The sequence below is a fragment of the Megalopta genalis genome, chromosome 2 (genome assembly GCF_051020955.1).
Source record: "Megalopta genalis isolate 19385.01 chromosome 2, iyMegGena1_principal, whole genome shotgun sequence".
Taxonomy (NCBI): domain Eukaryota; kingdom Metazoa; phylum Arthropoda; class Insecta; order Hymenoptera; family Halictidae; genus Megalopta; species Megalopta genalis.
This window is the reverse complement of record NC_135014.1, coordinates 22,678,660-22,705,009: the sequence shown is the minus strand read 5'-3', so window position 1 is coordinate 22,705,009 and position 26,350 is coordinate 22,678,660. Positions and strand designations below refer to the sequence as shown.

Sequence of the window (26,350 nt, the reverse complement as noted above, 5' to 3'; positions counted from 1 at the left end):
ACGGCGCGGGACCGCTCGGAAACGCTCGAAAGAAACCGGACGAGGGTTCGAATAGCGCGCGCACGCGCGTTAACCGAGCAGAGCCGAGCGGTGCTCCCTAAGGACGGGTTTCCGCGCGGAAAGCTGCACGCTCGAACGCGTCCAACGATTTCACTGTGCCAACGTGAAATAGTTCTTGTCCCGGCGGAGCGACGGAGGCGGAACGATCTCATTGACAATGTCCACTTAGCAGTTATCGCGGGACCGAGTCGCCCCGAGCGATCCGAATCGGTAACTGGTTCGGAGCAGGTTGCACGGGGCCCGGGCCCGGCCCGAGAACTTGATTTATGCGACCTTATCGGGCAACGACTGAAATTACGCGCGCGGTCTGTCATCGGCGGAACAAATTGAGACGGCCGCGCGAACTAGTCAATATCGAGCGGGCTATCGGCGATCATCCGGATAAAACCCTAAGAAGATCCCCGCTTCTCAGCGACGTCCATCTCTCGGAGAGCATTATCTCGGACAGAGCCTCGAGAACAGAACACTCGCCAATCTCATCAATCTGATCAATCGATCTTTTCCGTTTCGCACGCTGCCCGCCCGGCAGTTCTTTCTGTGCAAACATTCTTGAATAGTTTTGGAGAACGATTCCATTTTGTATGACGCACAGTAGCGGCCTTATATTGGATTGTACGGAAAGTTCGTGCCGATTTTGAAACGCAAAAGATTGAAATTTTGGTATACATTTATTACATTCTGTTCTATTATACAACCTTTCTCCATCTTTTTGGTATCTTGAAAAAATTTCGTCCTTCCAAAATCTATCAGGTTTTTCAGCGAAAAACTTTTTCTACGTGACTTTTTATCTTGACCAAAAAGTTGAAGATTTTTCCATTGAAGGAATTTTGTAATCATGGCACGAACTTTCCGGATAATCCAATACTTAAGCACGCTTGAAAAACGGTGTAACTTTTTTTAAAACTGGGGACTAAACGACTTGAATTTCTCTCAGATGATAGAGCGACCAGTCTGCTAGACAATTATTGTAATATTTTTTTTGTAATTTTGCTATTACTTGAAATGGCAACGAAAACAAGGAACTCTTCAGCTTTCTTATCTGAACCTATAACGAAAATTTAAAAAAATGCATTTCACAGATCTCGTCGTTTTATACGCATGCTGAAAATTTCATCGAAATCGGCTGATCTTGACACAAGCTGTGAACAATGAAAGATCACGAAAGTCGCAGTATTTCACGAATTTCAACTAAGAACAAATCATTTTTACATCTTTCAGTGAACAGACTTAAAAGAGCACAATAACATTCGTACTGAACAAGTTATTACTAGCAATCATCATCGCAATTCGTTGTTACAGAGCAGTGGATTAAATGTTGACAAAAAAAGGACAGAATTTTTTTCCAAGTTAGAAGAACGGCACAACATTCACGCAACAGGTTATAATTATAATTCTCGATCGCGAGTCAGATTCGCGAAAGCTAATAACTGCGAGAAGATCGCACGAAAATTGACTGGAGTGTCTGATCATGGCCGACCGTCTCTACTTATCCCGGAGAATGATACCCGTGCGACGAATTTCACTTTCGAGATCGATTATACCTCAGAAACAAAGATCAACAACAGGTGTACCAGTTTGATAACAGAAATCATGCCGCGAACTGCTCGTCCACTGTGCAATTCAGTCCGTAATGGTCCATTTGAACGCGAGAACAATACCGTAAACTGCCATTACCGTCCGTGAAAAATTCACCGACAATTTTCCGCGTCTCAAAACTCATTATGCACCACTCCGCGAGTCTCCGATTGTTGCGCAACGCGCACCGGCGACGCCGGCAACAATGATAATTAATTCAAGCGAGCAAAGTCGCCGGAACCGTACACGGTCGTATAAGGTCCGCGGCCACCTCGCAGCGTGTCTAAGTAAAATTGTCACCGATTAATTCCTGTGTAATCGTCCTCGAAGGACGATAAAGATCTCTGTATCGGGTCCAGGGAACGCCCACCGATAATCGTATGCAAATCGAGGCCGATTTAATCGAGTTCGCGCGGACGCGTGCCCGTGAAAAACTCTGTTCGCGCGTGCTGCCGGCGTGTCCGCGCCGGCGAACGGTTTTGCCAATAATAATGGGCCCCCATGGAAAAAGGGACGAGTCGATATCCGGGCACGAAATGAGCAACGAGCCGAGCCCTGGCTGCCCGGTGAAAGTGGTCGTCATAAATCCTCTCTAAGCTGTTTCTAATTCCGCGGACAGGAAAGAACGAGGAAGAGAGATCGGAGAGGAAAATACCGAGCCGTCGCCTCGAGCGCACGCGTATCCGCGAGACGGTATCTCGACGACGGACATCGAAGATCGAACCTGTCTTCGACACCGGCGACAAGTCGTAAGTTAGCAGTTGTTGGACTCCGGAACGCCGGGCCAGTTCCAAGTGCTCGTAACTCCGGTGGAAATGATCCCATCGATATCATTCCGGTAGCGCTCGAAAGGCTGGAATCTGTACTTTCAGATGCCTTTTCGAACTTTCAGATGCATCGATTTTCGACGAAGTTATGACGGATCATGGGAGAGGTACTCTTTGAAAGTTGTTTAACGTGTTTCGCTAACCCGTCGCCGGTATGTGGCTGATGGAATATTTGCTCATTGATTTTATTAGGATTTTATTTTAGCAGTTAAAAGTAATTGATGCTGCACAACTTAACTTTCCAATTTAAATTCAATTAAACAAAGCATTTCAATTGTATGTTTAGCTTCTTGGCGTGGCTAAGTCGAAGTGTCATTGCCTCAGTGTTTATTTGCGATGCTGCACAGAGGGGACAAAATTTCTTAGATCGGCCGCACTTGTGCCAGTCGAAAGTGAGCACTTTTCTCTGCGAAATCAGCTTCGGTTCATCGTCCTGCTATTTTTTCCGTCCAAGATTATGCAATTTCAAAGTGTAAGTTCTTTTGAGTTTATTCGAATGTGTCAATGAATCATAAGAATGTGCCATGAGGAAAGATGAATGGAAGCTGTTGCGAACCTCTAACCCTGAACCGAAATAGAATGGCGATAGACGAAGGAGAAAGAAAGCAAATCTTGCACGTGCATTAATTGCATTCCTAGGAGGCCTCTGTTTCCGGTGACTCCCACGCGTGTACGCGAGTCAGCGAGCTCGTCGGATCAGAGTGGATTTCTTTTCGGTTCGCCGGCGTTCCACCGCGGGACACTTCGTAAATCAGCCTAACCGACGAGTGCGCAAGGATTACACGCGTACTCGTGTAATCCTTCAGACCTTTTCGGATCTCTGTTTAACGGGCGACCTTTCGCACGAGTCGCGGATTTCGTCGGACGTAAAAGGCGACAGCGATTCAGCGAAGCGATACGTCGCAATTTTCTCGCGACAAAACAACAAAATCATCCGTCGTTAGACTTCCACGAGTGCTTTCGACGACGCTTCAGCAACACCCAGGAATTTCTCGGCGAAACAAAAATCAAAATCGAGCACGCAGATAGCAATCGAGCAATCGATACCCTCGATACAATGGGAATCGAGAGTAGGCATGTTTAGACGCGTCGCGCCGCTGGTATTGCGAAACGTTATCGAAGGATGCAGTTCAATGCAGCCGATGATTACACTCGTGTGCATTCTGTCTAACTTACTGCGAACCGAGTGTCTTATCGTCGGCCTCTTATCGTCACGTAACTGAAGAACGTTGACGCGTTTTCAGAAAAAAAGTTCGCGATAAAACCATCGAGAGAAATTTACTCTGAAGATCTTGTACACAAAGGTGTCGGATAACCGGAGCTGTCCGATAAACAGAGACCGGAATGAACACGCGGTTTTGTTCAGGCAGAGTGCCAAAACATCCTTCAAATCGTGACTTCGCTCGAATTACCATTCTGGACATTGATAATGGAGCGTGCGAGACGATGTTTGCTCTACTTACAATCTTCTCTCGTCTACGTTGCACATTTCCGCTTTGGAAACGAGATGACGGGAGTATAAAATCTGATACGATTCTTTCAATCGAAGCCCGATGCAGTGTCTTCATAGCAAGATACCGAATGGTTTCTTCGCAAATTTTTCCTTTAGGAGCAAAACGCTGATATTAGTCTTCCAATTAAAGTTCAATGCAATTTACTTCTTCATGGTAAGATTCCTTAATTTTTCTTCTCAGAGACAAATAATATATTTAAACAATCTGAAAACTGATGTTAACCTTCCAATTGAAGTTCAATGCAATTTTCTTCTTCATGGTAAGATTCCTTAATTTTTCTTTTTGGGAACAAAATAATATATTTGGACAGTTTGAAAACTGATATTAGTCTTCCAATTAAAGCTTAATACAATTTACTTCTTCTCGTGGTAAGATTTCTTAATCTTTCTTCTCAGAGACAAATAATATATTTAAACAATCTGAAAACTGATGTTAACCTTCCAATTGAAGTTCAATGCAATTTTCTTCTTCATGGTAAGATTCCTTAATTTTTCTTTTTGGAAACAAAATAATATATTTGAACAGTTTGAAAACTGATATTAGTCTTCCAATTAAAGCTTAATACAATTTACTTCTTCATGGTAAGATTCCTTAATTTTTCTTCTCAGAGACAAATAATATATTTAAACAATCTGAAAACTGATGTTAACCTTCCAATTGAAGTTCAATGCAATTTTCTTCTTCATGGTAAGATTCCTTAATTTTTCTTTTTGGAAACAAAATAATATATTTGAACAGTTTGAAAACTGATATTAGTCTTCCAATTAAAGCTTAATACAATTTACTTCTTCTCGTGGTAAGATTTCTTAATCTTTCTTCTCAGAGACAAATAATATATTTAAACAGTCTGAAAACTAATGTTAACCTTCCAATTGAAGTTCAATGCAATTTTCTTCTTCATGGTAAGATTCCTTAATTTTTCTTTTTGGAAACAAAATAATATATTTGAACAGTCTGAAAACTGATGTTAGTCTTCCAATTAAAGCTTAATACAATTTACTTCTTCTCGTGGTAAGATTCCTTAATTTTTCTTCTCAGAGACAAATAATATATTTAAACAATCTAAAAACTGATGTTAACCTTTCAATTGAAGTTCAATGCAATTTTCTTCTTCATGGTAAGATTCCTTAATTTTTCTTTTTGGAAACAAAATAATATATTTGAACAGTCTGAAAACTGATGTTAGTCTTCCAATTAAAGCTTAATACAATTTACTTCTTCTCGTGGTAAGATTTCTTAATTTTTCTTCTCAGAGACAAATAATATATTTAAACAATCTGAAAACTGATGTTAACCTTCCAATTGAAGTTCAATGCAATCTTCTTCTTCATGGTAAGATTCCTTAATTTTTCTTTTTGGGAACAAAATAATATATTTGAACAGTCTGAAACCTGATGTTAGTCTTCCAATTGAAACTCAATGCAATCTACTTCTTCATGGTAAGATCCCTTAATTTTTCTTCTCAGAGACAAATAATATATTGAAAACAATCTAAAAACTGATGCTAGTCTTCCAATTGAAACTCAATGCAATTTACTTCTTCAAGGTAAGATTTCTTTATCTTTCTTTCCAGAAACACAAATACATTTAAAACAGTCTAAAAGCTGATGATACTCTTGTAACCAAAGCTCGACGCAATGTCTTCCAAACAGTCCTCGAAATGATCAGCATAATTCGACACCCTTCTACCCTTACAATCGGCATTCAGTTCTCGTCTGAACAGTTTTACCAATCGCTATAGAACTTGCCAGTTCCTCCAATAGCAAGCAATCATGGTACTTCTCATTCACCGAGGTACAAGGAGCGTATCCGATGGGATCCAAGCCGATCTAGGCTCGTGCGGGATCCGTGAGGACAACCGGTCAGGGTTTGCCGAGTGTGCGTGGACAGCGTGTACCCGTGGCCGTGTGTCCCTAAGCAAAAAGATTCAAGTAACACTCGGTGGTTAGCGTGCAAGTCTGCCGTGTACGAGGCGGGACCATCGATAGCTGACAGCTGACCTCACGGGGTCAGCGCGAGTAGGCGAGCCTCCACCGGAAAAGGAAGTCGTGACTCTCTCCTTCTCTTCACGGCCGATTTTTCTCCCGTCCGTCGCAAACAGGAATCATCCGAAGGATCTTCGATTGTCAGCAGAGAGGAATCGGGGGACACTCTAGGATCGCAAATCGCCGGCGTCGTCGTTTCTGACCCTCTTTTGTTTTCTTGCTCTTTCTCTGGACTTTCTGCGGCAAACGGAACCAGTATCGCGTGGATCGGTTTCGGTTCGGGGTCCCTGCGGTTTGCTCAGCTGATGGGAACTCGGATCGAATTACCCCGTTAGAGAACACGGCCCCCGCTGTATTGTTAACGCACTGATGGGCGTGCGAACACGGTTCTTCCAGCATTCGCTGGAAATCGTAATTATTCGGTAGTGGATGCCTCGACAGCCGCCGTGTTTCTGGCTGCAATTAGTGGCCAGGCTTTATCCGCATCGTCTGTGATATTAAGCCGAATCACGCTTCTTTCTGTATACTTTCAATATTTCACAAAGTTTCAAACGGACTGCGGATTTTTATGCGAAATAAAAATTGTCTGCATCAGTTGCTAGAAATAGAAATTTGGCACGTACTGTCTTTCATTATATAATTATTTCGATGGATTAAAACATTAAAGCGTAATTAGAACACAATTTTAATAGATTAACATATTAAAACGTAAGTGGATCATAAATTCAATAGATTAAGACATTAAATCGATTGAAACGTAATTTTATTAGATTGGAACATTAAAACATAATTAGAATATAATTTTAATAGATTAACTTATTAAAACGTAAGCGAAATATAATTTCAATAGAGTAAAACGTTGAAACAATTGAAACGTAATTTTATTAAATTAAAACATTAAAACATAATTAGAACATAATTTTAATAGATTAACATATTAAAACGTAAGTGGATCATAAGTTCAATAGATTAAAAATAGAAAGGTAGACCGAGTTCGTAACAGTTACAATTACGGAAGAACTATTGCATTTACAACAAAATCTTTTTTACTAAAACGTTGTTATCTGACATTATTTAACCACGGTATTTTCGATTTGCAACAAATAATGTTCAAGTTATCATCAAAAAGTGAAGACCGGATCGTGCATCGACACTTCGTAATTCTTCTAATGATCACACCATTTCAAGTTACAACTATATACACGTAAAATCCGCAGTCCATCTATCTCGTCGAAGTTTCCTGACCTCCACAACAGAACATGGCTCACTGTCGGGATCCTCTATTACCCTTACAAGCTATCGCTGCAGCTCATTCGGATAGCTGATTCAGCAAACTCAATCTCCGCAAAGCCGCGTTGCAATTTCCCTCGCCGGATCCCTTAGGCAAATTTCGAGAACTAAAGGATTTCTTGGTGCGAGTCCTCCGTGTCGCAGTCGTCCCGGGTACGTCGTTAATTTTCCGTGGTTTTAAACCGTTTACCCGGCGGCACCCGCGTAAGAGGCTTACGCGACAACGATGGATCGACATTCTTTTCGCCGCCACCTGTCACGGCCTCGGTCAGGTGTAATTCTGAAATAAGAGCCGGCCGTGGCGACCCATCGAAATGACGAGCACCCATTCACGTCGGATGGGACGTCGTTAATCTTGCGTGGGGTACACGGCTACCCAGAAACAACGAGGTGGCCGGCGAGCTTGGTAGCCGGTCCAGTCCGGCTCTGGCAACTCGAGAAAACCATTAAAAACGATAACTGGACCTGGTCCCCTCTGATTGGGATCTAACCACATTCCCCGGCAATGTTACGTTCCTCGAGGTTTTTGGGGGTCGCAGGTGCATCCTTCGTCTTGGATCCGACAGGTTCGGACTCTGCGAACTTCCTCTTACAACAATTTGCGGGAGTGCGTCTTGTTTCTTTGATCAGACGCTGCTCTTCTTGGCAGGGATTCTAATAGGACCTCCGACTCTACTCCGAGACCGGTTAACCCACTTCTACGGTTGTCAATTATCAACAATTCTGGAATAGTACCCGCGACGTGCACTTGTTTGTGACTTTGTTCTGACGCGGCTCAAAAATATTATATCATAGAACAATTTTCGATAAAAGTCGGTCAACTTCGACAGATGATAACTTAGCGAAAAATCGTTGTAGGATAATGACTCTTATTTGAAATTAAAACTTGAAACTTCTACTTTGAGATAGTGTTTCTGAATTTTAAGTTTGATGCACCATCGTCTTTGTAACCCTTTGAATGCGAGGCCATGTTTATTATATTGGAAATTGCCAAGTTCGATAAAATGCAGGGACTTTGTAAAATTTAATAATAACTCTGCGAAAAATCGTTGTACGATAATGACTCTTATTTGAAATTAAAGCTTGAAACTTCTATTTTAAGGTAGTCTTTCTGGATTTTAAATTTGATGCACCCTGACCACTGTAACCCTTTGAATGTGAGGCCATGCTTGTCATATTGAAAATTACCAAGGTTGATGTAATGGGCGGACTTTGTAAATTTTTTTCGGAGATGCCGTTTGCGGTCCAATGAGATTTGATCTTTCCACTTTGATTTAAAAAAAGAGAAACTTGGCTGCGATTTTTTTTCGCAAAGTTACAGCACATTAAAGCAACCCTTGCATTTTTGGCATGATATCAGAGCTTGCATTAACATGAGGGATCGGCTACAAGTAGAGCATCGCGGAGGAAACAGACGATACTGAATTTTACACTCACATACACGCACAAACATGTACGATGTGTAAAATCCGAACGGCAACTCTTCCTGCAGTGCACGTTCGATAACGCAAATGCCGGTGGCACGCGACCAAAATGCAAGGATTACTTTGAATTACTGTAACTTCGAGAAAAAAAATCGCAGCCACGTTTCTGTTTTTTTTTTTTTAATTAAAGGGGAAGGACCAGTCTTCATCTCGCTGCAAACGGTATCTTCGAAAATTTTTTTACGAAGTTCGTGCATTTCGCCAAACGTGGCAATTTTCAATATGACAAATATGGTCTCACATTTAATGGGCTACAGTGGCGAGGCTGCATTGGACATAAAATCGAGAAATATTGTCTCAAAGTAGAGGTTCCGAGCTTTAATTTAAGAAAAAAATCATCCACCTACGACAATCTTTTCCGAAGTTATCGTCTATCAAAGTTGCTACCTCCTAATAGTTCTTCTAAAATCGACGGCCATCAGTTCAGAATTTCTAAAATAATTGTTAAAAAAACTACAACAATTCAATGCAGAATCATAATTTTTGATCTCTCTTTCTTAGGACCCGCAGAACTCGGGTCCCCTTCTCTTCCGTCAATCCAAGAAAGTTCGTTTATTCTCCTTCATTAGTCTGACTTCTTCCTGTTTGTCTTCCAAGTTGTTCCAGCGTTCGAGGCGGGGCATTGTTGGTTCAAGCAACAACGAGTGTTATCCTAGGATCTTGTTCCTATTTTGCTCTTTATAGCGAACGCTACCGTTCCCTGTTCCAAGTCCAACGCCTCAAAGGGCTCCGGTTAATGGATTATTATTATCTGCCGAGGCCTGCTAACATCAGCAAACCTGTTCGCTCGACGGCTCTCGCCAACAGGGATAAAACAATAGGCCGGTCCTCGTCGTGCACACCTATTGGCCGGCCGTCGGGATCACTTGGCAGTGAGTCCCTAGCAGCTGTTCCTTCCGTCGAAACTCGCGCGTTGATTATCTGTTCCCTCGTTACACTGTGCTACTCTGTTTCCAGGTTAATAACTTCCCGGATGCTGGAAGCACGGTGTTATTATTGCCGCTCGTTTGTCTTCGTAGTTGGCGGCGGTGCAACAATTTGACGGAAACGTGGACAATTTTATCAGGATCGTCTGAATTTTCGGTTCGACCTGCCGTTCTCCCCGAGCACTTTAATAACCGGAGACGGAATCGAGGGAACGAGCGCTTTTAAAGCTTCCGCGATAACTAATGGCCGCTTGGGCATAAATAGTGGCCCGATACGGACGGTTTCCGGCCACCCTGCGATCGCATGGTCTCGGTCGCATTATCGAACGATTTCGTTAAAAGTCGGGGCGTTTCTCGAGACACGGTTCCTAGCAGTCTGCTTAGAGGTTAGCAGCTTCTATTAGGCAGCTCTTAGTTTTCCGGGACGCTTAATCCACGCGGCTCAAAGTGGCCGAGCCACAGTTCAATCTTTATGGCTTGCGGGCCGATGCGCTTAACGAGCCGAGCGTCGGACGTTGATGCGGTTCGAAGAAGACAATTCCGAACGTGTCGCGGCGACTGCGATCCGAACGATCATTCAAATGGAATGCTCGCTCCGCGACGGGGACCAACGGACGACGATAATTCATCCGCGGGGAATTTGTTCCAGAGGATTGCATTCGAAGTTCGCGCTTACGTACGTCCGGCTTGCGAAAGATCCACGATCGAAGCGTAATTCGATTAGAAGTTCATTGCAGCTCGCCGCAACAACTATTTACGATGGTAGACCGTTTAATGAACCATTAGAGAAAAAAAAACCACAGCTGCCGCAACCCGTCGCGTATCGACCAGAAATAACTCTCTCATTATCTCTAGCTGGTGTCGTGACTGTTCAAGCGAAAAAAAAGGGGCGACCCATTGCTTGCGCAAACACAGGGGAAACGAGTCGATTGAGTCGTTTCGAAAAACGTGGCGGCCGCTCGACGCTGAGACACGCTCGTATGCAATCGTCGTCGCAGTCAAGAACGGCTCGAAGGTTCGCGAGATGCACGGTTCGCACCTTTCACCGGATTTCGAGGCGATCGGTCGGCTGTCGTGTCCCCGTCTAGCCTCTGCGATTCATCGATCACTCGCCCGAACAACATCCTCTCGCGACCGGGGACTTCTACCTTTGATCTCGTCAGATTAGTCGGCACACTTGTCGAAATACAAGACGTGGGTGCTCTTGACCCTGGCGGCGCTCTCGGTGTCCCATCCTGCCATCCGTCTTGCTCCTCGTCTATTTCGTTCTTCATCCATCTTGCACTATATTTGTTCCCGCGAGTGCCACGCGCTTCGTTTTTTATTGTTTATTTCCTTAGGTCGGGATCCACCCCTGACTGTTCGCACGTCTATCTATTCAAATATCTATAGCTCTTCAAATATTCTGGCTCTTTAAATTCCTAGCTAGCCACACATCTATCTAGTCAAGCATCTAGCACTTCGAACATCTAGCTCTTCAAATATCTGGTTGTTCATCTATAATAGCTAGCTCTACAAACATCCAACTCTTCATCAAGCTAGCTCCTCGAACACACAGCTCATCGAATATCTAACTGTTCATCTAGCTAGCTCTTCGAGCATCTAACTCTTCCTCTAGCTAGCCACTCAAATATCTTTATCTTCATCTAACTGGATCTTCACCTATTTAACTTCTCATCCTTCTTGTTCTGTGATTATTTTGCATTTTATTTATCTTACTCCTCGATAGAATGGATCTAGAGCACGCATTAGATGGCAAGCCAGGTGGATGAAGAGCTAGCTCTTGAAGCATCCAACTCTTCATCCAGCTAGCCACTCAAATATCTTTATCTTCATCTAACTGGATCTTCACCTATTTAACTTGTCATCCTTCTTGCTTTGTAATTACTTTGCATTTTATTTATCTTACTCCTCGATAGAATGAATGAATAAAGCACGTATTATATGACAAGCCAGGTGAATGAAGAGCTAGATAGATGAGAAACTACATGTACGAAGAACTGGATTGACGAAAAGCTACATGTCTAAATATCTGGATGGATAAAAAGCTACGTGTACGAAGAACTGGACAGTTGAAAAAGTAGATGGGCAAAGATCTAGGTAGATGACGAACTAGATGAATAATGGGCTAGACAGACGACAAACTGGACGAATAAAGAGCTAGATAGACGACAAACTGTATGAATAAAGAGTTAGATAGACGACAAACTGTATGAATAAAGAGTTAGATAGACGACAAACTGTATGAATAAAGCAATGTAAATGGCGTACTATGTGAATAAAGAGCTGGATAGACAAAGTGCTAAATAAACGTAGAGCTTGATAGGCAAATATCTAGTTAGCGAAACAGCTAGATAGAGAGATCCGCAGAGATCGAAATAGATCAAGAGCAAAACGGGCAGTTACGAATTTACGGAAACGCCAAGTCGCGCGGGGAACGCGATAAAGAATAAGATCAAAGTACCGCCGATCCGCTAACAACGTTATTGTTTGCAACAGCATATCCGATATAAATACCACTCGTATAAAATCCCCCGAAACGCGCGTTACCCACGTGCAGTTTCACGGCAGCAATTTCCCGGAATTATGACATAATCGCCGCGCCTCGGCGGATGCATCGCCGGTGCATCGATTCCGTAGGAAGATTTTAACGATCGACAGACGTTAACCCAGTTTATTCGGCCGGGGGTGAAAATGTGTACGGGATCCAGAGGCGGCCCATAAATCAACGTATTTCGGTATCGCGGAAGCCACGCCGGCACGGTATTAATACACCGAAAGTTCGCGCCTCGTGTCGCGCTTTTGTCGGCCATTTACTTATTCGTCGACGACGACCGGCGAGCGGCAACAAGCCCGGTACACACCGCCGAACTTGATACGCGGCCAACTTCTGGCTTGGCTTGGCCACTGACTCATGGGAAACCCGGCGAAAAATCGCCGGTGGTCCTATTCGTTGGATGCAGACGCTGGGAGAAGTTTCGTCAGACGTGTTCGATATGAAGATTGGCGGTTCCAACGTTTTTCGATTGCTTTGTGCTTGTTTTTCGAGCACCTAGGTCTTCATCTAGCTCTTCGTGTAGCTGGATTTTCAAACATCTACCTCTTCATCTGTGTAACTCTTCGAAGATATATCTCTTCAATTCTTCAAATATCTAGCTGTTTATTTAATTAGGCCTGGAAACATTTAGCTATTCATTTAGCTCTTTATCCAGCGAGTTCTTCAAACATTTGGCTTTTCATCTAGCTTTTTGTCTAGCTAGCTTTCCATTTAGCTTTCTATCTAGCTAGCTTTTCGTTTAGCTTCTCATCTAGCTTTCTATCTAGCTTTTTAAATAGTTAGCTTTCTATCCAACTAACTTTTGATCTATCTCTTCATCCATCTAGCACTTCAAATAGACAGCTTTTCATATATCTAGCGCTTCATTTAGTTAGCTCTTTAAATATCTATGCTCTTCATCAATCTAGCTCTTTAAGCATCTAACTGTTTAGGTCCTGAAACATTTAGCTACTCATCTAGCTCTTTATCTGATTAGTTCTTCAAACATTTGGCTTTTCATCTAGCTTTTGTCTAGCTAGCTATTCATCTAGCTAGCTTTTCATCTAGCTTTTTGCCTAGCTTTGTGTCTAGCTAGCTTTTCATCTAGCTTTTCTTATAGCTTTTTATCTAGCTAGCTTTTCATTTAACTTTTCATCTAGCTTTTTATCTAGTTAGCTTCTCATCTATCTCTTCATCTAGCTGGCACTTCAAATAGCTTTCCAAATATTTAGCGCTTCGTTTAGTTAGCTCTTTAAATATCTATGCAGCTCTTCATCAATCTAACTCTTTAAGTACCCAGCTGTTTATTTAATTGGCTCTTGAACCAGTTAACTACTAATCTAGCTCTTTATCTAGCTAGTTCTTCAAACATTTAGCTTTTTATCTAGCTAGCTCTCCGTACAGCACTTCATGTAGCTCTTCATCTATCTAGCTCTTCAACACTTCGGTTCTTCAATGGCGAAGACGACGTCGCATATTCCCAGTAAGAGGCTTACGAAGCTTGAGGATGATTGATCGTCTGCTACCAAATTTGTCCCCGGCGTGAACGAAATGATTGTTCGCGCGAATTTGGTGCGCATTCCCATAGGTCGCGTTGGCGGGATCAAAGGGGTAACTGGACAATTATAGAGGGTGGTAACTAGAGCGCGACGTCTCGTCGGCGGAGAGGCTCGTTTCGAGGAGTCCTCGCCTTGGACAAACAGATCTGTCATGCGGGAGATCTCAATCCTCCCCGGGTCCCCTAAGTTTGCTCTATCAGCGCCGGCCCGTTGATCCAACCCCGGTTGGAATTACTCGATAATTGACGTAATGGGTTAATCGCGTTGTGCAAGCTGTGCCGCAACCGCGGGACGGGATTGCACGCATTCCGCAGCGCGCCGCGTTATCGTATCGGGCAACCGCGCGACAAAAACCGGGCAACGCAACCCGTACCGATTTATGGTGTTATAGTGTTTCGCCGCGAAGCGACCCCCAGCGGTCTCCGGGACCTTACATTCATCGGAATCGGCCGCGCTGATTGGTCGCGTGGGTGTGCGACCGATATGTCGACCGATCCTGGCCGAGATAAAGCACGATTTAGAAAGTACGCTGCCGCGGCACGTAACTATTAGGACACGTGGTTCTGCCGGGTGCCTTTTTTTCCGCTTGACGCTCGCGATACGAAGAAATCCGAGAAAAATGTTTCTCGAAATGCCTAACCCCGCACGATTCAATGATGATCAATTTTTTGTGCAACACTGCGGACAGAATTTTCCGGGAATTGACAGTAGGCTTAATGCTTAACACGTGTATAAGCAGGTGTCGGAGCTTCAAATATTGGCTCGAAAATAAATTAGAAAAATTGAAAATAATAAACCACGCGTGTGAATCCGGGCCACTTTTACTCTGAAATTTTTCTAAGTCCCACCGCCAAGAGTGAAAGCTTTTTGCATCGCTTTCGAACGACTCTTAATGTCTGATCTTGTAAATTTCTAACAGGGCAAGTGTGTGGATTACTGTGCCACCCCCTGGTTACTGTGGCCTCATAATATAGTTTTATTTATATTTAAAGACAAAACATTATTAGATTAATGATATTGAATTTTTAAAATAAAATTTTATCTGTAATTTTCACGACCGAATCGAAACGGAAGAATAAACTATTGTATTCATAAAACTCATCTAAATTACAGAAGATTTTATTTATTTATATTTTTTAATTTAAAGTAGTTCGATAACTGAAACAAAACGTCTTAATTCTATTATTGTTCACTGTAACCGGATCAAGGATTCATGTTATTTCCGATGCGTGAGTTAATTACTGAACAAATTATCATGGCAAACATCGCGTTGCCACTAACCTTGCTCTCTTGAACCGTGAAATCTGTGTATTCTTTCCTTTCTTGAATGATATCGTGAGTATTGAAACATATGTTTATAAAAAATCAGATCAGTTTACAAGAATTGACACACAGTAATTAGATCGGCGTACAAAAATTGACACACAGCAATTAGATCAGCGAACAAAAATTGACACAGAGTAATTAAATCAGTGTACAGTAATGGACACACGGTAGCTACAAAAAACTCAGCAACTGACAGGCAGAAATTAACTTTTCATCGTTTTAAAGGGCACAGTAACTCGCTCGAAAACTGTTCCGTCCATTCTGTTAAATATTTTGTTCTTCACATATTTCAATTGTGAAAAAGAAATCCTAAAAAATCGCTTACATAAAATTCGTCAACGTTTTAAAAAGTGTGATACAAATAAAACAAACTATTTAATTTGTCGGAAACTTGGGACGTCGCTTTAATGGGCACAGTAATTAACGCACTTACCCTACTCATTCGAGTCCACGAACCTTTTAGTATTATCTTAGAAACGTTTGCTACAATGCAATGAATGACTAGAAGAGACTTCAGAATTTTCTGTGAATTAACAGCACTAATCATTCGAATTCTCCGGGCCCCATGATTGATCTTCTAAATGTCTGTTAAGTCGTAATGTGGATCAGAGTTTTCGTCGAATCGACGTTCAACGGTTTCGGATCGTCGGGGCTTGTTGCCGGATCGAAGAAGCCAAGAGAGAGAGTGTCGGCCGACACGTCACTACTTATGAAATAGTGACGACCATTTATCACGGCCGAGCATTAGGCCCCTAGCAGGACAGAAATACACTACCATCCACAAGCGTTTGGACACGTACTCATAATACATGAAATATAGGGGTAATCGGATCAACGAAGTGATGTCTGTCGCTGTTAGCCATGATTTAAATGACGATCTTGCGTGATAGAAAACGCTATAAATAATGTTCGACGGAGAGACAGGTCCCGGATCGTTTTCCACGCTTTGTGATCAATTTCCTCGTGAAAGTTCTGCAGCAAGAAGTACAGAAGCAGATGTTTGCGTTTCTTGCTAATATATAATAATCTTCGAGAGTGTATAATTTACAGTTAGGAAGTTTCTGATGGATCGTGCGATAGGAACAGTAATTTTAGTCAACATGCGATCTCCAGTAATTTCATTTGAGATTGTCGCATAGACAAATAATTCTCAGATTCATTTTAGAATAGCACATTAATTGGAAATCCTATTGATAGATTTCTGATAAATGAAATACTAAAACAGAAAAAATAGTCATCGAAAGAAAAATGCATAAGTGCATTCATCCAACGATTTATATTCTACTTTGAGTCCGGAAAAAATTACGTTGCTCATTATCCGACAGCAAATAATATGCATTTACGAGAAAGACGAGCAGATGAAATATGGAACGGTGAAAACGCTCGAAGATTTTAGAAACACTGTTATTCCATTAGCGACTTATCAAATTGCTCAACAGAGAAAATACACGTTTATTCGGCTTCTGTTTATCGCGCTCGAGATAGACGATGCTTATTTTGCGTAAAGATCCGCGGTCCGCTTATTACGCTGTTTCGCAATTTTTCGGTGCTTTCGATCACTATGACAGATCGCGATCACGGCATAGAGGCGCTATAAATAGCGCCGCGAATCCAGAACTGTCAGAACGCGCCGCGGCACGCGGATCCGGAGGATCGGGACGCGCGAAAACCGCGAATCGGAGCTGCAAAGGAACGCAACTCGAGAAGATAATCGATCACTGTCTCGTCCACCTCGTGTCTTGCTTTCGCAACCGAGTTTCCCGTGAAATCGCTCGGCAAAAATCGGACAATGGGAACCGGGCCGGCGCCGATTCCCGGTAGACAGCCAGCGAGAACTTATGCTAATTCCGCGCCGGCAAAGCCGAACAGTAATTGCGGCGAGATGCAAATTGCACCCGCGGCGTTATTGCGCGTCTGTATCGGCAATTACGCAGACCCGCTTATTGCGATTTATACCGGGGCCGATTTTTGTTCGGCGGAACGAATCGCGTGCTCGCGAGGACCGCTCGTATCTTCTGCTCGTCGGGATTTCCGGTTCCATACTCGGTGACCCTGATACCTTATCGAGTACGCTTGCAAGTTCTGCTTTCGATACTGAAGCAAATTTCTAGCCGATATTTCTTCTCTGTCTAGTTCAAGAAATGTGTACAATTGCGATTTCTCTGGGACTTCTAGTTGACAGGATTGTTCAGTGATTGCTGGCAAAAGTGCATACGAAAAGTGCATTGATATTGGTCGGCGTATTTAATTTCTAATGCAGAAGAAAATTTGCTGTGCAAACTTATCTTTTGTTTCGTCGAAGAAGTTCTTAAAAAATGCAGTTTCAATGTGAATTACAGTCTGCATAAATATTCGAAGTCTGTTGGTAAAAGTGCATGCAATAAATCATTGATATTGAAGCGAATTTAATTTTTGATGCAAAACAAAATTTTCTATTAAAATGTACTTTTTGTCCACTTGAAAGAGTGTATAAAAATTGCAGTTTCATTGCGACTCCTAGTCTGCGCGAATATTCTTTGCCTATTGGTAAAAGTGCATTTATACTGACCAGTTTCAATCTTTGACGAAACAGAAAATTTTCCGTATCAATTTATTTACTGTCTGCATGAAAAAATGAATAAAAATCTCACTCCCATTGTGACTTCTAGTCTGCACAAATATTCAGAGTTTACTGACGAAGGTGCATATAAGGAATACATTGATGCTCCGTCGAATTGACGTGCAACAATTTTTGACGCAGAAGAAAATTGTCCATTGAAATGTACTTTTTGTCCACTTGAAAGAATGAATAACAATTACAGTTTCATTATGTCTTCTACTTTAGATAAATATTTAGCGTCAACCATTAAAAGCGCGCATAAAAAGTGCATCGAAACACCGGTGCAAACCTAATTTCGTGGTTTTTCGATTCCCGATTTTACGACACACGTTGTCAAGGCGAATCAGCAACATTTCCCGCACGAATTGCGATAAATCGTTGGTTAAACGATAGTAACTGCGCAAATCGAAGAGAACCGGCCGGTTGCGAGATACGGTTCGCGGGATCGCCTAGGAATGTAGTTCAATCTAATCCACAAGCTATCCATCGTGGTTTGCATCCAGGAGGAATGCGATAGATCCATCGGGATTAATTGATTCATTAAGATCGCTCGTAAAGTTTAATGGCTCGCGTCCATCGTGCGCTACCGAGTTCGCCGCTTGTAAAGGATGCTGCTGGGAAAAAGAATCGCCGGCTCTGAATCCGAGCCCTTCGGTTGTAAAGCTCCGGCTCTTAATGATCCTCCCGGGCATGATTGGGCTCAAATTGTAGGGGCTGACGAGCGCAACACTGCAGAATTTGATCATTTTGAACAAATTATACGAGCTGTTTCACGGAATCTGGCATCCCTTCGTCCGATGAACCTGTCGCGTTTGTTCGCAGATCGGTGTTTCTTTGAAACATTCGCGACATGCATTGTGTAAAAAAGTGCCCGGAATTTCTGATCAACGCACTATGTGCAGGGGAGGTATTAATACTTCTTTAAAAAATTTAATTCGTTTTAATTTCGTTATATATTTTAGAGAATTCCTTTGTGAAATCCTAAAAATCCTCGTTATCAAAATCTTGTTATCAGTTTTGCAGATATTGAATGTTTTTTTTAATTAAAAAAGATCAAATTTGTTAAAAGGTATTAATACGCAGATAATGTATTAAAATATATTGCTCCAAAATATTACAGCATAGAACAATTTTGGATAAAAACTGGCCAACTTCGACCGACAATAACTCTGCGAAAAATCTTCGTAGGTTGATGACTTTTTCTTCAAATTAAAGCTTGAAACCTCTACTTTATGATACTGTTACTGGATTTTAAGTGTGATGCATCCTAACCATTGTGATCTTTCAGATACGAGGCCATGATTGTCATGTTGAACATTACCAAATTTGGCGAAATATAGGACTTCGTAAAATTGTTTTCGGAGGAGCAATTAAAATCCAGAAACGTTGTCTTAAAGAAGAGATTTCAAGCTTTAATTTAAAAAACAGTCATCACTTTACAATGATTTTCCACGGAGTTATCGTTAATGAAAGTTGGGCAATTTTTATCAAAAATTTTTCTACGCTATGATTTTCTTCAGCAGTGTACAATCTAATTACTATACTACGCATTTTATGCAGTTGCTAAAAGAATAAATAGATCAAATGTAAAACAGCAAAAGTATTTAAACGATTTAAAAATACTATTGCACAATCGTCAACTCATTGAAATGATTAAGAGAAGAAATAAGTATCTGCATAGTTCCTGCAACTTGCAATTCACGATTGCTTCGATTTGATGAAATAGAAACTAACTAGCAAACAGTGCTCACTTAGATGCAAAAAGATTGCTTCGTTAGATGCGCTTAGAATGATAAAGTCCCGTCAGTTTTTTTCCATAGTGCAGACAGTCGACGGTAGATCCACCGATCGCCGGAAGTGCTGACAAGATGCAACGATCATGATCAGCGGCATGAGCGAGTTTCAAGTAACGGATCCGCCATCGATACAAATTCCCCGAGCATCTATCTTCTATTTACGCTTTTCTACGACGAGTTCCGCTCCGAGACGCAGGAGATTAATTAAGGAGTCTGCACACCGATCGATCCCGAACAGTCCCGAGGCGAGTCTCCGGTCGTAACTCACGCCAGCGCCGCAAAAAGCCGAATTAATTAGCATCGGCGCGTATTACCCGCGATTCGTTCTACGACCGGGCTTCAATAACCATTCGCCGTCTCGCCTCGCGAATATTCGCCAACGTTTTTCCCGCGGTGCTTGTAATTTATTGCAAAAATCGCGGCGACGTCCTCGGTTACGACAACGCGCGCCGCGCGGTCAACGCGCCCTCAATGAAACCCCATTAACGGCTAATTGGACACGCAGCTCGTTTATTTACCAACCAGGGAATACCGCGTTCACAAAGGTATTTATTCCGTCTGCGACCGCATTCGGACGCACTTAAGCGTAATCGTTGCTCTCGGCTTTAAATGCCCGATTCTTTTAAATGCGACCGTGATGGTGCCATTAAAGAGCCGCGCTAGTTCCGATTACGGTCAACAAAAATGCTGAATTTAGCGAGGGAATCGACCACAATTGAAATCTCGTCGACGCGAACGGCGAATTCATTCGGCGGAGTCGCGCGACGAAGTGCATTTGGACTACGAAACTGGCCAGAGGTGGATTAAACAAGTTTGATTCATTATTAGACCGTGGAATTTTATGCAAAAGACGAATTGTCTGCGTCAATCGCAGGAAATAGAAGCTAAATGGTACGTTCTTTCGTTCCTTAATATTTCGAATCGATTAACACGTTCCGTGCCGAGCTTTTTTTACTCGAATCTTCACACTTTGATATTTTACTAAAACTTGATGTATTACGTGCAATTATTATTTCTCGTACACATAACAACGTAACAAAAACTTATCAACGCCCATTCTTGCGGTGGAAATTGATTCTTCGGTTCTAAATTTCTTGTAAACAATTTGTTCAGTTCACTAAGTAAACATGCAAGCGTGTACCATCGATGGTACACGTGGCACGGAACGTGTTAACAGTGCTTCATTGACGTTTCAAAATTCTTTCAATATTTTCTTTATTTTAAATTGCAATTTTGTAAATATTTTCACTGTTTCAAATTGCGATTACTTATTATATTATTTCGCCAGAAATGCTCACAAAATCGGCAGTCTATTCATTCTACTAATCATTGAACGCAATATTCTGCTATCGTCTCATTGATTTGATTCACTCGCGAAACGTCACGCTTCGTTGAAAGTCTTCACTATTAGATTATTTAAAAATTAATTTCGCTTTCCCAAATGGATAACTTACCAAAAAATCCGAAATTACTTTTGCAACAACCAAGTAGGTTCCTGAATCGCTGCTCAACGAAGTAAAATCAAACGAACATGTAATATTTACAAAAATATTCATAAATAACTCTGCTTCGAAGTGCTTCTCCGTTCGCGCAGTACCGAATGAAATCATTTCGGCCAGCTCTCGAGACCGAATGCTGCGCGGCGTTCTCCGCAGACCGTCGCTGAATTGTGAGACGAGCCTAAGCTCGCGGATCGACGACAATCAAGCGCGCAGGTAGGAGAACCGATAATTTTGCCGGATCGATTTCGTGCATAAATATAGTCGTGTGCGTCGAACGAGACACGATGGGACCACCATGGGAGAAGGCGCGTGTCGTCCGTCCAATTATGGTTATACCGGCTCCGAAAGGGCGCGTCGATGATCGTAAATGCCGCACGGTTCCCTTCCTATACGGGCCATGGTACATATTATGAATCGAAAGTTGCTGTGCACGAGCGAAGGAGAAAGAAAAGGGTAGAAAGACGGGGAGACGGAGAGTCCGTTCGGATGACTCACCGAGTTAATTAGACTCGTCCGGCAACGGGAAAATTACAATATACGGACAAAAAAAAAGCAATCTTCGGCGAGCGCTATGATCGATTCCGACGTTCGATCATAGCTGGCAGCGCGGTCTCGGTGGACAGAAAAATCGGCATTCCACGGCGAGCACGCGGACTACCAGTTTTCCGGGACACTAATGGCTGGCTCCGAGATATTTATGACACTCCTTTTTCTGGGCCCGGGGTTTGATAAGCGTGTTTTGTGCGGCCATCGAATCCGATAACGTCGCCGTTCATTAACCTGCGAGCATGTTCGGCCGCGTGCGCGAGCCGTGGTTTTCTTTTCACCGGCCGGACAAAGTTTCGAATCGCGATAGATTTGTACCCCGATACCGGCGACAAATCGCTCGATAAATCATGCCCGGACACCACGCTACTCCTTGGCTTCTCGATAATAAATTTCTGCCGATACGATTCAGCCGATTAACGCGGCTTTCTCTCCGATAAAGTCTTCCTCGTTCGACCGTCGCCGTCGGAAGACCGACATTTTTCTGCCACTCCTAGCCATTCTTCACGAGCATCGCCTCGGGAATATGTACTTGGATCGCCTATCCGTGCCGGCGAAATGAGTTTATTCGCGAGATCGATGCGACGGCTTCTCTTGGAAAATGCTTCTTTCATATCGTTCGATATGAAAATAATTTCACGCGAGAGATGCTTTTCGTCGACATCTGTCCGCGCGGAAACTAATTTTAGAAACGCGATGAAAAAGAGCCAGGTGCGTTCGCGTGGAAAATTATTCGTATCAAAATAGTTTTACAAACGAGATCGATAAGATGCAAGGTTGATTTACGAAGAAAATGTTCTCCTCTCGAGTTTAAGCCGCGGACATAAAATTCAACTTTTTATTAAGCTAATAGAATGGATTGAATCTCGATAATCGACCGCAGAAAAATAATTTTACGAACGTGACGGATTTGATCGAGATCGACTCGCGCGAAAAATACTTTTCTTGGTTAGTTATCTGTGCAATAATCGTCTCAAAGAATGAGGTAAATAAAATCCAGGTGGATTTACAAAGAAAATGTTCCTTTTCGAATAATTATCCGCAGAAAAGTGATTTTGCAGACGAGACGTACAAGGTCGGGATCGACTCGCGTGAAGAATAAAGTCCAGATAAATTTACAAAGAAAATGTTCATTTCGAATAGTTATCCGCAGAAAAGTGATTTTGCAAACGAGACGAACAAGATCGAGATGGACTCTCGTGAAGAATACTTTTCTTGATTAGTTATCCGTGCAATAATCATCACAAATAACGAGATAAATAAAGTCCAGATAAATTTACAAAGAAAATGTTCCTTTTCGAATAATTATCCGCAGAAAAGTGATTTTGCAAACGAGACGAACAAGATCGAGATTGACTCGTGTGAAGAATACTTTTCTTGATTAGTTATCCGTGCAATAATCATCTCAAATAACGAGGAAAATAAAATCCAGATAAATTTACAAAGAAAATGTTCCTTTTCGAATAATTATCCGCAGAAAAGTGATTTTGCAAACGAGACGAACAAGATCGAGATGGACTCTCGTGAAGAATACTTTTCTTGATTAGTTATCCGTGCAATAATCATCTCAAATAACGAGGCAAATAAAATCTAGATAAATTTACAAAGAAAATGTTCCTTTTCGAATAATTATCCGCAGAAAAGTAATTTTGCAAACGAGACGAACATGATCGAGATCGAGTCGCGTAAAGGATACTTTTCTTGATTAGTTATCCGTGCAATAATCGTCTCAAATAACGAGGCAAATAAAATCCAGATAAATTTACAAAGAAAATGTTCCTTTTCGAATAATTATCCGCAGAAAAGTAATTTTGCAAACGAGACGAACTCGGGCAGACGATACCGTTTAGTGGATGCTGTAAAAAAATAATGTTAGAAACGAGATAAATGAGATGGACTCACGTAGAAGGATAGCTCGACGCGGTGCGAGTGCTTCGGCACGCAGGTGAGCGCCTCCGATCTGCAGCATCCGGTGTCGTCCGAGCACCTGTGCAGAATTGCGCAGTGTGGAACGTAGGTGGTCGATGGGCTCGGGTACACCTCGCGAACAGGTATCACCCTGGGCCGTGGCCATTGGCAGCTGCCCTCTCGCGATACCTTGATCGCGTGCTGAAGAGCCTCTCGGATTTCCGCGGCTGAAACAACACGTTCGGTTGTAATCGTCGCACCTCTGAAAACAGGCTCTCGGACGAGCATTGAAACCCACGTACAGCTGAGCCTCGATTATCCTTGGCTGAGCAGAGTATCAGGAATCAGAGTTAAAACAATGGAACAATAATAATAATATACAAACAAAATAATTACATTGTTATAACGCGTAGACTGCGGATTTTTATGCGAAATAAAGATTGTCTGCACTAATTGCAAGCAGCTACGTAAACATTTACTTCGCTTCTTACTCGTTTTAACGAGTCGGTAATAACGCGACAATATTTCTAAATTCTTTCAATGTTTTTGCTGTGTTACAATTGATCCATTTTTTTTCATAAACGCATCAAATTCGTAGTCTGATAACGAATACCTGGGTGAACGAAATTTATTCATTTTCTGAAACCGTCGAGCGCTAAATCTGATTCGCGCGTGCCCCTGTAAAACGTTACCATTTTAACTAGCAGCATTTTTATCGTAAAGAATGCTTAGGGTTAACAAATTCACTCGATCATTTTCCACGAAAGAGCATCCGTGATCTCGACAACTGCATTGTTTCGTATGAACAATATAAAAAGGCAGAACGTGGAACCGATCGTTTCGGCACGCTCGATGGGCGTGGCGTTAAAAGCGATTTTTAATTACGCCAATCTTCGCTGTGTCGTCGTTCGACCGCGGCCAGTAAAACAGCCAAGCATCCCGAATATCCATCGCGCCACGATCTAGCAAACGCGATCTCGAGTACATAAACCATCGGGGCCGACACTTCCTCATGAATAAAACACTGGGCGACTCGTAAAACAAATACGATAAATCTTCTGCTCCGGTAATCGTAAATACATCGTGCTTTGCGCCGGGGCTGACGGATACCGCGCCGTAATAAAATAATTAGAGGTTGTTCGGGCAATGAGAATGACGAGTGACCGAACGGCGCGAGAGCCGAACGCGAGTCAGTCAACTCGTCTCGGGTTTGACGACAGCCTAATAGCCGTGATCGGACAGTCCGCGGGATAATAAACCGTATAAGGCATTTCCCCGGGGCAAGAATAGTCGGCGGAGGTATCTGGGTCGAAGCGTCGGATCCGCAGGATCCAAGAGATCCGCGAGATCCTCGAGATCTCTGCTCGGCATTCCGCGACGCGAGATCCGCGGACCCGCGCCGCGGTGACATAAGTCATGCGAGAGAGCTTTCTATTGATTCAGCGCGCAGATACCTAATCGCTTTCTACGCGTTTCACGGGTCGTCGATAATTATGCCGCGGCTATCGTTGCCGTTTGCAATTTGTATGTGAGCCTCGCCGAGAGAAACTACAATGTAACCGGGAAATCGATAAATCCTGCGGGGACACGACGCTTCGCTTCGAGTGCCAGCCGATGCGTTCTTTCCGCAGATATTAAGATATTAGCGGCGCTAATCTCGCCAATAAATTCCGCGGTGCCGTGCGGCGTGTCGGGAGATTATGCCGTTTTGCCTGGGGTCATAGCGATTCCGTTGGAAACGGGGATTTCAGGCTTTCGGATGAATCAGATTATCGGGTGATTTTTGGTGAAAGTGAAATTCTGATCGTTTCGGTTGGATTAGACGGACGAGGAAATAGAGAGGGCCATTTTTGGCGATGCGCAGGGATGACGGAGATTTTAGAAGACGGTCTGAGGAATAGAAAATATTTTTGGTACTTAACACTTTATCGACCGCTAGCCTATTTATCGGCTTTTCGATTGCCAATGTTTATCGATCGCTAGCCTATCAATCGGCTTTTCGATTGCCAATGCTTATCGACCGATAGCCTATTAATCGACTTTTAGCTATCGACGGTTTTCGCTTCTTTACTGTTTTGTTAGTAGCTGACCTCCTGTATGCTGACCTCCCCATATCCTTATGAATTATAATTATAATAATTATTATTATTTATTATTATTTTTAAAGGAATAAGCACAACACAATGAATAGCGAAAATTTAGCCGGTACTGGGAGCAAATGCGCGCGCGATTAAGCCAGTCCTTACTGAGTGGCAGCCTCAACCACGACCGGACGATAAAGTGTTAACATGATCAGAAATGTTTAGAAAATCTCGCATCCCTAGAAAAAAATTACAATGCTTTTATTTAAATCGTGGACAAAATGTCACGGAAAATGGTCAAGAACAAGCTATAGTTTTGACAACGTATGGAGACGAAACGTTTTGGACATTCGAGGACAGTCTAAAAAGTAGGATTAGAAAAATTTAAGAAAATTATGCTAACTTCATACCAATTGACAAAAATTATAATACTTTTACCTAAATCGTGGACAAATAATTGTCGCGTGAAATGGTAAAAAAAAGCCTGTATTTGCTAACGTATGAAACCCGAAACGTTTTAGACATTCTAGAGTCTGAAGAATAAAAACTGTTGAAAGTATTTATGCCTAACACGAACAGGAGAGCTAAAAAAAGAAAATGCAATCTTCGAAATCACTAGAAGATAAATGCTAGATGTGCACTGTAAAATATTGTCATTTCCCGTCCCGACGATTGCAAATGGGAAGTATACGGGGACGTCCAGAAGAGTCGTTTGCACGAGGTCAACCGTGCCAAGTTCAATTCGAAACTATATTCGCATTGGCCACGCACGCGTCGCCGGTAATCGAAAATTATTGCCTGCGATCAGCGAACCCGGACGCGATCGCTGTTGCGTC

The 26,350-nt window shown here is 42.5% G+C and overlaps 1 protein-coding gene across 1 annotated transcript in view; it reads right to left on the bottom strand.

The window, feature by feature from the left end:
* The window catches only part of LOC117220547 (uncharacterized), a 140,170-nt gene that overhangs the window by 40,590 nt on the left and 73,230 nt on the right, over positions 1–26,350 (bottom strand). The window contains exon 3 of the mRNA XM_033470611.2: positions 23,428–23,660. Within this exon, the coding sequence (XP_033326502.2) occupies positions 23,428–23,660 (233 nt within the window). The remainder of the gene's footprint in view (positions 1–23,427; positions 23,661–26,350) is intronic.